This window comes from Lynx canadensis, chromosome A2, assembly GCF_007474595.2.
Source record: "Lynx canadensis isolate LIC74 chromosome A2, mLynCan4.pri.v2, whole genome shotgun sequence".
Lineage (NCBI taxonomy): Eukaryota > Metazoa > Chordata > Mammalia > Carnivora > Felidae > Lynx > Lynx canadensis.
Genome location: NC_044304.2, coordinates 18,045,741 through 18,058,286, shown reverse-complemented (window position 1 = coordinate 18,058,286; position 12,546 = coordinate 18,045,741). Strand labels below are relative to the sequence as shown.

Below are 12,546 nucleotides of genomic sequence, written 5' to 3'. Positions count from 1 at the left end.
TCCAGTCCAGTTTTGGAGTAAGAATGTATGATTTCTATTTTTTTAACATAACGCAGCATAATCAAGTGTGCTGTGTGCTCGACACACAAAAATAAACTTGGTATTCAGAAACTGTCCTAGGTTAAAAAGTCAGCAGAGGCATCTTTGTGGAAAAAAGTGGTATTTGATCTCTAGTTTATAGGTTCAACTGACCAGAGTGAAGCAGCATGAATACAGAACCAGGGATGGACAGAAGGGACATGGCCTAGTGCAACATGAGAGGGGAACTATGGGAGAGGAGTTGGCATGGGAGGCAAAGGATTTATCTTCCCAAAGTGAAGAGTTGAGTTTGATCTGATCTTTGGTAGGAAATTTTTCCAGAATCCTAAAAGTTGTGATAACAAGAAGAGTCAAGTACAGATGTGTAGGATTAATTGCACGTAGAAGAGACCAGCCTGGAGTATTGTGATGTAGCTCTGCACTCAGCTATTGCTCACCAGTATGGAGGACATCAGGGCTCTCAGCTTTCTTGGGCCTCATGGTCCAGTTTGCAAGCCAATCCTCTTTAATTTAAAAGTCCTCTTTTACTTTGTACTTCTGGACCCTGTATCAGAAGATCTTTTCTGGAGTTCATTTTAGTAGGCCTGTATTCTTCAGGGGCCATGTTTCCTTTGGGAAAGTCTTAACAGGAATGTATATCAGGTATTACCGGAAAAGGAAAAATTGAGAAGAATACCCATCATGCAGGAAAGATGAGTTCATCCATTTATACCACAGACATCCCTCTGCCTTCCTTATTAGGCTTAGTGCTATGTGCTGGGGAACAAATATGAATAGAGAGTCTCTGCCCTTGGAGTACTCACAGCCTGTGGGGAAGATAATTGTGATGTGAGTTGAACCCTAAGGAGAGCTGATGACAAAGTGTTGTGGTCCTTCACCTGCCATACCCTTTATGTAAGTTCTCTTATCACCCACTTTAAAACCAGGTTGATGGTGAAACCGCCCTCCCTTGAGCTCATATGCACCTCCATCTATTGCCCTGTTTCTCCACTGTGCTTTATTCCCAGAGTTCTCAAAAGCATTATCTGCGCAAGCCGACTCTCCCTTCTAAAAGGTTTTCTCTTCAGTTTTTGAGTCTGCTCTTGTTAAGGTTATTAGTGACCTCTTTTTGGCCAGATTTAAGAGGCATGTCTGTTTTTATCTCACAGCAACATATTAAACAACAGATCATACCTGTCTTCTGGAATTCTCTTCTGGTGTGGTTTTTCCTCCTACCCCTACTGGTTCTTTTTCCTTCTCAGAAGAGTGTGCTGGTGGCTCTGTCTAAACCATACATGTAGATGTTCCTCAGAGCTCAGTACTGGCCTTCTTTTCTCCCTAAGGGATTTATGGCCATGGCCATGGTTTTCAGCACCCTCTAGATGGCTGGTGCCATGAAGAGGATAGTCACTGACCCTGTCTGCCAGGCACTATTTCAGTGTTACACATATTAACTCATTTAATTCTCACATCAACTTCATGAGGTGTGTACCACTATTTTACAGAGGACGAAACTGAGACACAGATTAAACCAGTAAGATCAGAGCCAGGATTAGTATTTAGCAGAGTTGGGCTTTAGCCCTGGAATGACTGGCTCTGGAGCCCAGAGCCTGTGCTGCATTGACGCAGATCTTTATCTCTAGACCATGCCTTTCCCCTTAGAACCTTTTGCACACATCCAGCGGCCTATTTTTCATTTCCTTGGATTTACTGAGGATATCTCAGCTTTTCATTAGCATCACCTCTGCCACTGTCAAAACTTCTCCTCTGGGCACCTGGCTGGCTCAGTCCGTAGAGCATACAACTCTTGATCTTGGGGTTGAGTTTGAGCCCCACATTGGGTGTAGAGTTTACTTAAAGATACATACATACATACATACATACATACATGTACTGTTTAAAAAAAAACAAAAAACTTTCCCTCTCAGAAAGTGGTACCATCCTCCACCCATTTGTTTAAACCAGATACCCAAGAATCATCCTTGAGTCTCCTTTCCCTTACTCTCACAGCCAGTTTCTCAAGAAGCCACTTTGGTTCTGCCACCACACTTTTCAGAATTTCTTAAATTCTCTCCACTGTCACCATCCTTGTCCAGGCCACCAGTACCTTCGCTCTTCAATCCATTCTCCATAAATCAGCAAGAATAATTTTCTTAAAATGTAAGAATATGTCACTTCTCAGCTTAAAACTCTCCAAGGACTCCATTATAAATAGGAAAACTCTACACCACAGTATATAAGGCCCCACTTACATCAGTAGTTTTCATCCTGGTTGGGATCACTACCACCCCTACCCACTGACATTTAGACAGATGTAGAAGTTTACTGTCAAGATGCTTGGGAATGTTACATTAGTGGGTGAAGGGCACCTGTCTAAAAACCAGAAGCAAAGTACTGCCCCACATGCCGTGGCACCCACCTACTTACCTATTCACACTCCTACTAGATTTTGCAGCTTGGGTAGATGGTGTTGCCGTTGAACAAGGTAGGGAGGGAACTCTGAGGAGAATAGTTTTGGATGGGGAAGATGCTGAGTTCTCTCTGTAGATATTAGTTTGAGGTGGTTGGTTGTAAGATGTTCACTTGGAAACATAGTACCCCCTGGGTATATTAAGGGGATGTTTAGCTTGGAGGTGCATAGTTAGCAATCATTTCCACAAACATGGAAATCCAAACTGGAAAAGTGGTTAAGACTCACCAAGGAGATTGGTAGTTGAACTGGGAAGCGTGTCTACAGTGGAGTTCCTGGGTTGACAAACATTTAAGAACCTTGCACTGATACTGTTTTATCTCCTTGTTTAATTGAGCAGAGATAGGAAGGAGAGTTTTTATTTTTACTCATTGACAGGCAGATTAATGTGTCGTATATAAATCATTTTGCCTTCAGTTTGAATAATTTGACATTGCTTAGCCCTTTGGGTAGGCCCTGGCATGATGAATGGCTGAAAGGAATTTGTTTAGAATATAGACAAGTGAGTGAGACTCAAGAATTTATGCTTGGTATCTATGATGCTATCTATCCTGCCCAAAATGAGGATTGTGATTGAGGCTCATGGACATTTCTCTGCCCCTTTGTGTGCATGGCTTGGCTGTTAGACCATTGAGGATGGGATGGGATGACTTCCTTTGGAGGCAGGAAGGTAGAGTAGTGCCTCTTGTCTTCAAAAATGTCCTTAGGAAATAGAGCAGTATTATTGAGAAGGAATATGGTGGGGAGAAAACCAACCTTATATATAGCTAGAGAAGCCATATAGATCCTTCAGTGTTAACCCTCTCATCTTACAGTTGCAGGGGAGAGAACATAACTTGTTTGTTGTACTTTCCTTTTTCTTTTAAAAAGGATGATCTTCACCCATGACTGGATATGAGAATCACCTGGGAGCTTTTAAAAGTACTGGTGGCATACCCCCCCCTCAGACCAATTAAATCATAATCTGCAAGGATAAGGCCCAGTCATGGGTATTTTCTAAAAGCAGCCCAGAAGTTTTTAAAGTGCACCCAAAAGTTTAATGGTCACTACTCTGGACACTTGGTATTCAAAGTGTGTTCTGCAAACCAGCTCCCTCACTTGGGAACTTGTTAGAAATGCAGAATCTCAGGTCCTACCTGAGACCTTTCAAATCAGAATCTGCACTTTAATAAAATCCTTAAGTGATTTGTTTGCACTTTATAGTTTGACAAGCTGTGCTTTGGGCCAGTAGTTCTGAGAAATGACTGAACTTTAGAATGGCCTTTTTATGTGAGAAGGTTTTTGAAAGACTAATCTGTTTAAAAAGATTCTGGGGCCTCAAGGCTTGTATGCCTTGTCAACTGGTGCAGACCTATGGAAAAGCAGTTTGAGTGCCTTTACATTGGATTGGCTTTGGCAACGCAGCACTGGTTGCTTCTGGTAGGATCATTGGCTGTGCAAAAGCAGGTAGTGTCCCGTCACTGGCTGCTGGTCTTCTTTTCAGTAGTTTTGCAGGCCTGGGTGCTTATCATCTGTCTCAGGATCCAGGGAACATTTGGGTTTTCCTAGCCACCTCTGGAACCTTAGCTGACATTATGGGAATAAGATTCTGCCACTCTGGAAGACGTCTGTGGGCTTAATTGCAAGTCATTTTGCTGATGGTTGCCAAACTTGGAATTAGTGTGTTGAATAGACCCCAGAAGTATCCCCAGAAGTAGTAGTCATGACCCAGCTTGGACTCATGAAGAACTTAAAAACTTCCACCATTTTTAGCGTATTAAGAGAAGCAAGTGCAACATTTTCACATATTGTGACATTTTACTTAAAAAACAAAATAAAACAAAACAAAAAATGACATTGAACTTTCCAGAAGAAGAAATCCTTCATTATCATTACAGCCTTAAAAAGGTGGGTGGTATGTAACCCAAGAGCTTCTTATTACAGTTTAATTCTTGTGTATTGATGTTCTCTTTTCTTTCTGTATCTATTGGTAAAATCTCAAGAGGTAAAATGTTAGGTATCAATCTACTCCTGAAATCATTGTTGCACTATTGCTAACTAACTTGGATATAAATTTAAAAAATAAATGAATTCTTTAAAAAAATAATAAAAAATTTTAAAATGTTAAGTATCAACATTGGGGACCCCAAAACCTCATGTCCTACTCAGAACAGTGTGAAAAAAATCTCTTAGGAGCTTTAGGGTTTCTGTTGTTTGGCTCATCTTACAGCACAGATCTTCTTTGAAATTATGTTAAATGAAATATCAATGAAAACAAAGGTTACTGTAAATTAAAAAAAAAAAAGATTCTGGGTGGAGCCCAGATACTGGTTTTTGTAATTCAGAGATTCAAAAGTCCAGCCAGAGCTGAGAGGCACTGCAGTAGCCTTAGCTGTCCCTGGGGTAAGGAGTAGAACTCCACAAAATTTTTTGGAAGTAGGACAAGTAGAAGAAAGTTGTTTTTTGTTTTTTTTGTTGTTGTTGTTTTTAATAAAAAAAAAAAAAAAACCACAGGTAACATTTTTCTAACAGTATTGTGGAAGGGCCTGATGGAAAACAATATTGACACATTTTGATGGTTTCTCTCTCATAGGCTCAGACTGTCCAGGTTGCTGAAGTTGAACCACAGTCACAGCCACAGCCTTCCCCAGAACTTCTGCTTCCAAATTCTCTGAAACCAGAAGAAGGGCTTGAAGTATGGAAAAACTGGGCCCAGACCAAGAATGCTGAGTTAGAGAAGGATGCTCAGAACAGACTGGCACCCATTGGGAGTGAGTGTTTGTGAAGGAGAGAGGAGGGTGGACTCTGTCTAAAATGCAGTGGTATGAAAGCAGCTGGAGGACAAAATGGCAGAAAAGTGGTGTCGCTTGGCTCTGGTGGTTAGGGATCACCATCTGAAATAGTATGCTAAATTCAAGACCAGCAACAAGCTGGTAATGAGCAGGATTTATGGTGTTTGCCCAAAACCAGACATTTTTGTACACATGGATTTCTGGAGTCAACCTAGCAGATCTGGGCAGAGTAAATTCTGGAAGGAGATAGGACCAGTGAGTGTGCTCAAGGGCCTTCTTCCTTAGCAATATGTTCGTATTCTTCCTCTTAAGGTGTGGATTTTGGGGGGTTTTGTTTTTGCTTTCATGTCTTGGCCCTAATAACTTTGGGGGTATGTGTGGTGGGAAGGATTGTGGGAAGGAAAGCCTTGATGTAAACAGGGCATACAGGATTACTATCTTAGTGGGCCAATTCTGACCTTAGATACAGGTGACCATTTCCGTCTTAGCACCCTGATGATCAGTGTCTTCTCTGAGCCCTCCTTCTCGGGATCTGAGCAACCTGTGAAGAGATTACTGTTATCAAGATCCCCTCCCATTCACCTTTGGGGGTTACCTTTGGCTTGTGTTGCAGGGCGCCAACTGCTTCGATTCCAGGAAGATCTCATCTCTTCTGCTGTGGCTGAGTTGAATTATGGGCTCTGTCTAATGACAAGAGAAGCTCGAAATGGAGAAGGTGAACCCTATGATCCAGATGTGCTCTACTATATTTTCCTGTGTATTCAAAAGGTAGGAAACAACTTCGCAGGAACATGTTTGAGCTGTTCCCATTGGGTATTTGCTGGTTACTCAAATTAGTAAAATGATAAGCAAGTGATTATAGTGAAGTTTTCTTTCAACTATATAATAAGTTTTTAAATGTACATCTTTTAAAATTGCAAAAGACCTAACATGTTCACTTCAAAAAAATAAAATAGACATCATATGTAATTCTGTCATCTAGAGAAATTTTTGTTAAAATGTTTGGTATATTAAAACTTTTTAATCACAAAGGATTTGTATATAACACTTTTCATTAAAAGTAAATACATGGTTTGCATAAAAGTAATTTATCCAAAATAAAATCTGGTGCTAACATTCAGCCCATTTTCTCATTGTTCCCTGCATTAACACAGAATAATTATTCGAGAGTCTAGCTAGAATATACAGCTGTAGTTGGGCTTTCAGGACATCTAACGTGAAACATAACAGGGAAACTTGTCTTAGAACTGGCAGTTTAAGAGAACAAAGGCGGATTTCTTAGTGTGTGAATGCTCTTGTGGAGAAACCCCACGGTATGATGCAAGCACTTGCTGGTTGGGACCACCCTGTTGCCTGGGCCTGAGAAAAGTCTGCCCCCCAGTTTGTTCCTCTTTCTTCCCAGTCACCCAGGGCACTGAGTGGATTGCTTTACATGCTCTGTTTCATTCCATGCTCTCCTTAGTCCTAGAAGGCTGGCACAGTCCTTTCCATTTACAAAGAAACTGAGCCCCAAAAGTTGAAATACTCAGATGAGTTATTTAACTTACACTGTAGCTAATAAGAGGCTGGCCCCAGAGCCTGTATTGTTTTTTTGCTATCACAAGACAGTGCCTTATCTGGGAGAAATAGTATTCACAAAATCTGCCCCTTTGACCCTACTCTCTAGAGTGTTGTGAGAGTCATTTCACATGATTTGAAGTGTGCTGTGGAAGCGTCACATGCTGGACATTTTTGACCTGTTGTGTTGGTTTGTTAAGGAAGCAGAAACAGATAGGGAGTGGTAGTGATACAGTGTTTATTTACCCTGAAAGTTTTACTCAGGAGACTACCAACAACTTTTATTGTTTTTCTTTTAGTATCTTTTTGAAAATGGAAGGGTTGATGACATTTTCTCCGATCTTTATTATGTTCGATTCACGGAGTGGCTACATGAAGTTCTGAAAGATGTTCAGCCCCGAGTCACTCCACTTGGTAAGAGTCTTCCTAGTCCTTGGATGTCTTTCCCACCTGGGTTTATAAAAGATCAGCTGTTTTTGTGGCTGGCTATGACAGCATGTGGGTGAGGAGGCTATAAATCCTTGGCACCAGCATGAACTTCTGTACTGCTTGGCCTGATACTGAAGGGGCACTGCACATCAGACAGAGAAACCCCTGGTCCCAGTGTGGCCAGGACACGGGGGGCATGCAGAGCCTTGGGTTGTTACTCTTCTCTTTGTTTTAATTAAAATTTATTGGGGTGCCTGGGTGGCTCAGTCAGTTAAGTGTCTGATTTCGGCTCAGGTCATGATCTCATGGTTCGTTCGTGAGTTCGAGCCCTGTGGTGGGCTCGGTGCTCAGCCTGGAGCCTGCTTTGGATTCTGTGTCTCCCTCTCTCTCTGCCCTTCCCCTTCTCACGCATGCACTCAATCTCTCAAAAATAAATAAAACATTTAAAAAAATTTTATTGATTAAAATTAGAATCATTGCAAAACTTAAGAATTACGAACTCTTTCATATAGGTTGCTCATGTTACATACTGGAGATTTTTTTCCCATATGTTTGAACATATGTTCTACATATATAGAGCATAATTTTTGCTTTACTCATAAAACTCCTGAAAGAACAAGAGTCTTAGAGTAGAATGTCTGAGGTATTTGGGGTTTTATTTTTTAATAAATTTTTATCTTTTTAGAGCACTTTTAGGTTTACAGAAAAAATTAGCAGGAGGTAGAGAATTCCCATATACTCCCTCACACACTCTTCCCTGTATTATTTAATATTTTGTATTCATATGATGTATTTGCTATAATTGATGAGCCATTATTGACACACTACAGAAGTCTGTAGTTTACATTAGGGTTCACTCCTCCTGTTATACATTCTGTGGGTTTCAACAAATGTATAATGGCATGTATCTACAGTTGCAGTATCATACAGAAGTTTCAGGGCCCTAAAATCCTCTGTGCTCCACCTATTTATCCCCTCCGTCCCCAAATCTCTGCAATCACTGATCTTTTCACTGTCTCCATAGTTTTGCCTTTTCCAGAATGTCATATAGTTGGAATAATTCAGTATGTAGCTATTTCAGATTTATTTCTTTGACTTAGCAATATGCATTTAATGTTCCTGTGTGTCTTTTCATGGCTTGATAGCTCATTTATTTTTACTTCTGAATAATATACCATTGTATGGATGTACCACACAATTTGTTTATCCATTCACCTATTGAAGGACATCTTTGTTGTTTCCAGATTTTGGCAATTACGAATAAAGCTGCTGTAAACATTGTGTGCAGGTTTTTGGTGAAAGAATAGAGAGCCCAGAGGTAGAGTCACAGAAATATAACCAACTGATCTTTAACAAAAGAGTAAAGGCAGTTCAGTGGACAAAGAATAGTCTTTTCAACAAATGGTGCTGGAACAACGGGACATCCACATACCAAAAAATGAATCTAGATGGAGACCTTACACCTTTCATAAAATTAACTGAAAATGGGTCATAGACCTAAATGTAAAACACAAAACTATAAAACTCCTAGAAGATAACATAGGAGAAAATCTAGGTGACCTTGGGTTTGGTAGTAACTTTTTGGATATACCACCAAAAAGTATAGTCCATGAAAGAAAATAATTGATAAGTTGGACTTCGTTAAAATTAAAGGTTTATGTTCTGTTAAAGACACTGTTAAGAGAATGAAAAGACAAGCCACAAACTGGGAGAAAATATTTGCAAAACTCATACCTGATAAAGAACTGGTATCCAAAATATACAAAGAACTCTTAACGCTCAACAATAAAAAACAACCTGGACCAAAAAAAAGGGAAAGATCTAAACAGATTCCTCACCAAAAAAGATAACACAGGTGGTAGATAAGTATATGAAGATGCTTATCATTAGATATCATCAGGAAACTGCAAATTAAAATGAGATACCACTATATACACCCATTAGAAAGGCTAAAATCACAAGCAGTGGTAGGCCCAATTGCTGGATAGGGAGGACAAGAATGCTCATTCGTTGCTGGTGGGAATGCAGAATGGTACAATCCCTTTATAAGCAGTTTGGCCTTTTTTTTTTTTTTTTTTTTTTTTTTTTTAAGTAAACATTTTCTGGAGTGCCTAGGTGGCTCAGTTGGTTAAGTGTCCAACTTCAGCTCAGGTCATGATCTCACGGTTCATGGGTTCAGGCCCTGCATCAGGCTGTTATTGGGATGGAGCCTGCTTCAGATCCTCTGTCCCCCTCTTCTCTGCCCTTCCTTTGCTCTCTGTCTCTGTCTCTCTCAGAAATAAACATGAGGGGTGCCTGGGTGGCTCAGTGGGTTAAGCATCTGACCTCATCCCAGGTCACAATCTCTCTGCTCATGGCTTCAAGTCCCGCATCAGGCTCTGTGCTGACAGCTCAGAGCCTGGAACCTGCTTCGGATTCCCTGTCTCCCTCCCTTTCTGCCCCTCCCCTATACTTACTCACTCTCTCTCTCTCTCAAAAGTAAAAAAAAAAAAAAAAAAAATTTTAAAAATAAATATTAGAAATATAAAAAAAAAAAAAAGTAAACATTTTCTTACCTTATGATCTAGTAGTTGTCCTCCTTATTAGTATTTACCCAGATGAGTTGAAAAGTTTATATTCACATGAATATCTGAGTTTTAATCCTGGCTTTGCCAATTGTTTTTTATTTATTTTTATTTATTTACTTTTTGCATTTATCTAACAGGAATTTTAAAATGAAAACAAAATTGAGATAATTGACATAAAGCATTATGTTAGTTTTAGGTATACAACATAATGATTTGATATGTGTAGATCTTGCATAATGATCTAGTTTAGTTAACATCCATCACCACACAGTTACACGCTTAACCTTTAAAAAATAGGTATTTCATTTAGTTAACTTATTTATTTTATTTAGAGAGAGAGAGCGCATGAACTGGGTAGGGGCAGAGAGAGAGTGAAGAGAGAGAGAATCCCAATCAGGCTCCGCGCTGACAGAGCAGAGCCAGACACAGGGCTCAAACTCACAAATCATGAGATCATAACCTGAGCTGAAATTAAGTGCCAGATGCTTAACTGACTGAGCCACCCAGACACCCCTAAAAGAAAAATTCCTTTTCAAGCAAATAGTTTTTGCTTGCCTGTTATGTGCCAAGTAGCATTTCAGGTGTAGATGATATAATATTATAATGAATAAAATGGAACTTATAGTCTAATAGGGGGAAGACAGTGTATATGATTAAGTGACTTGAACCAAGCACAGGGGAATGGAAAGTTTTAAGGGCATTAGGAAAGAGTCCTTTCTGAGGGACTATCATTAGAACAGAAACCAAATAAGTGAATCACTCTACATGATGTGCAAATTTTCAAGCCAAGTGTGGCTGTGCAAACTTTGCTTTTTTTTTTTTTTTTAATGTTTATTTATTTTTGAGACAGAGAGAGACAGAGCATGAATGGGGGAGGGGCAGAGAGAGAGGGAGACACAGAATCGGAAGCAGGCTCCAGGCTCTGAGCCATCAGCCCAGAGCCCGACGCGGGGCTCGAACTCACGGACCGCGAGATCGTGACCTGAGCTGAAGTCGGATGCGTAACCGACTGAGCCACCCAGGCGCCCCCAAACTTTGCTTTTTAAAAATTGCATTGGGGGCGCCTGGGTGGCGCAGTCGGTTAAGCGTCCGACTTCAGCCAGGTCACGATCTCGCGGTCCGTGAGTTCGAGCCCCGCGTCAGGCTCGGGGCTGATGGCTCAGAGCCTGGAGCCTGTTTCCGATTCTGTGTCTCCCTCTCTCTGTGCCCCTCCCCCATTCACGCTCTGTCTCTCTCTGTCCCAAAAATAAATAAAAATGTTGAAAAAAAAATTAAAAAAAAAATAAATAAATAAATAAAAATTGCATTGTGGAAATTTTAAGCATATATAAAAGTAAACTTGAGATAAATGACACTCCCTTGTACCCATTGTCCATGGCAAATCTTGTGTCATAGGTACCCCATCTGTTTTTTTCCCTTCCCATATTATTTTGAAGTAACTCCTAGACACTTTATTCATAAATATTTTAGTATGTTTGACACATGATGCCTTTATTATACTGGGGGGGGGATATAATTCCATAATGTCATAAAAATCTACCCTTTGTTCAAATTTCTAATGTCTCAAAAATGTCTTGACTTTGTTTTGAGCCAAGGTGCAAATAAGATCCGCACATTGAAATTGCTGGTATGTCTTTTAATATTTAGCTTTAATCTTTAGTTTTCCCCTTGATTCCTTAATTCTTTTTTTTTTTTTTTTTTGCAATTTATTTATAGAAGAAAGTAGCCTTTTAAATTGTCAGTCTGATTACATCCCCATATTGTAGTTTAGTATAGTTTTCTGTTCCTTGTATTCACATAACTGTAAATGTTGCAGATAGTTGCAGATAAAGACTTCATTGATGGGGTTTTGAATTTTGTGTTTCCTTTTTGGAAGGAGACATCATAGATGGGCTATATACTTCCATCTGATACCCATAATATCTAGGTCCATTCATTCATTAGGAGTTGCAAACAGTGGTATTCTGATGTTACTACTTCTTCGTTATTAGCTGAAATACAGAGCACAACTTTCTCCTGATCACTCTTTCAATGCCTAGCAGTATAGATTATGGATTTTATAGTAGAGGCAGGATAAGGGCTTGTTTCTTCTCCTTTGTTTAGCAGTTTTTACAGTAATGAATTGGTTCACTGGTTTCATCCAGTGATGACCAATTCACTTTTTAAAGAATCCTTATGAACTGATGGATTTAAACATATTTAGTATGGTTTACTCCATTACTCCATACTTCATCCAGTGATGACCAATTCACTTTTTAAAGAATCCTTGTGAACTGATGGATTTAAACATATTTAGTATAGTTTACTCCATTGCAGGTAATCTTTTTTGATGTGCAGATTGTTCTGTCTTTGGCCATTTGGAGCCTCTTTAAATTGGCTTTTAAGTTCTTTTGACATGGCCCTACTTCCTTGATTTCTGATTTTCCAGATATTCCATGCTCATCTTGGACATTTTCTGTTTTCTGCCTCAGTATAGAATTGGTCAGTTCAGCATAGAACCTGGTTCCTTTTAGTGGTAAATGGTATTTTAAGTAGCATAGGGGTGTTCATTGCTTCTGGGTTGGTCATTGTTTCTAGGCCTTTCAGGGGGGCAGAACTAAAAAAAAAAAAAAAAATCATTTTGATACCTGCAGTTCAGATTCAGAACTACAAGGCTTTTTATATGATGTCTCTGCATCTCCCTTCTCCCATGCCAGGAGTCCTGGTTTTTAGACACTAAAGTTCAGTTTAAGTT

The 12,546-nt window shown here is 39.7% G+C and overlaps 1 protein-coding gene across 6 annotated transcripts in view; it reads left to right on the top strand.

The window, feature by feature from the left end:
- QRICH1 (glutamine rich 1) overlaps positions 1-12,546 on the top strand; it is a 52,631-nt gene that overhangs the window by 35,356 nt on the left and 4,729 nt on the right. For all 6 annotated transcript variants that reach the window (XM_030306707.1, XM_030306711.1, XM_030306708.1 and 3 more), the window contains 3 exons: positions 5,061-5,238; positions 5,873-6,027; positions 7,116-7,230. In XM_030306707.1, coding sequence (XP_030162567.1) covers positions 5,061-5,238; positions 5,873-6,027; positions 7,116-7,230 — 448 coding nt within the window. The remainder of the gene's footprint in view (positions 1-5,060; positions 5,239-5,872; positions 6,028-7,115; positions 7,231-12,546) is intronic.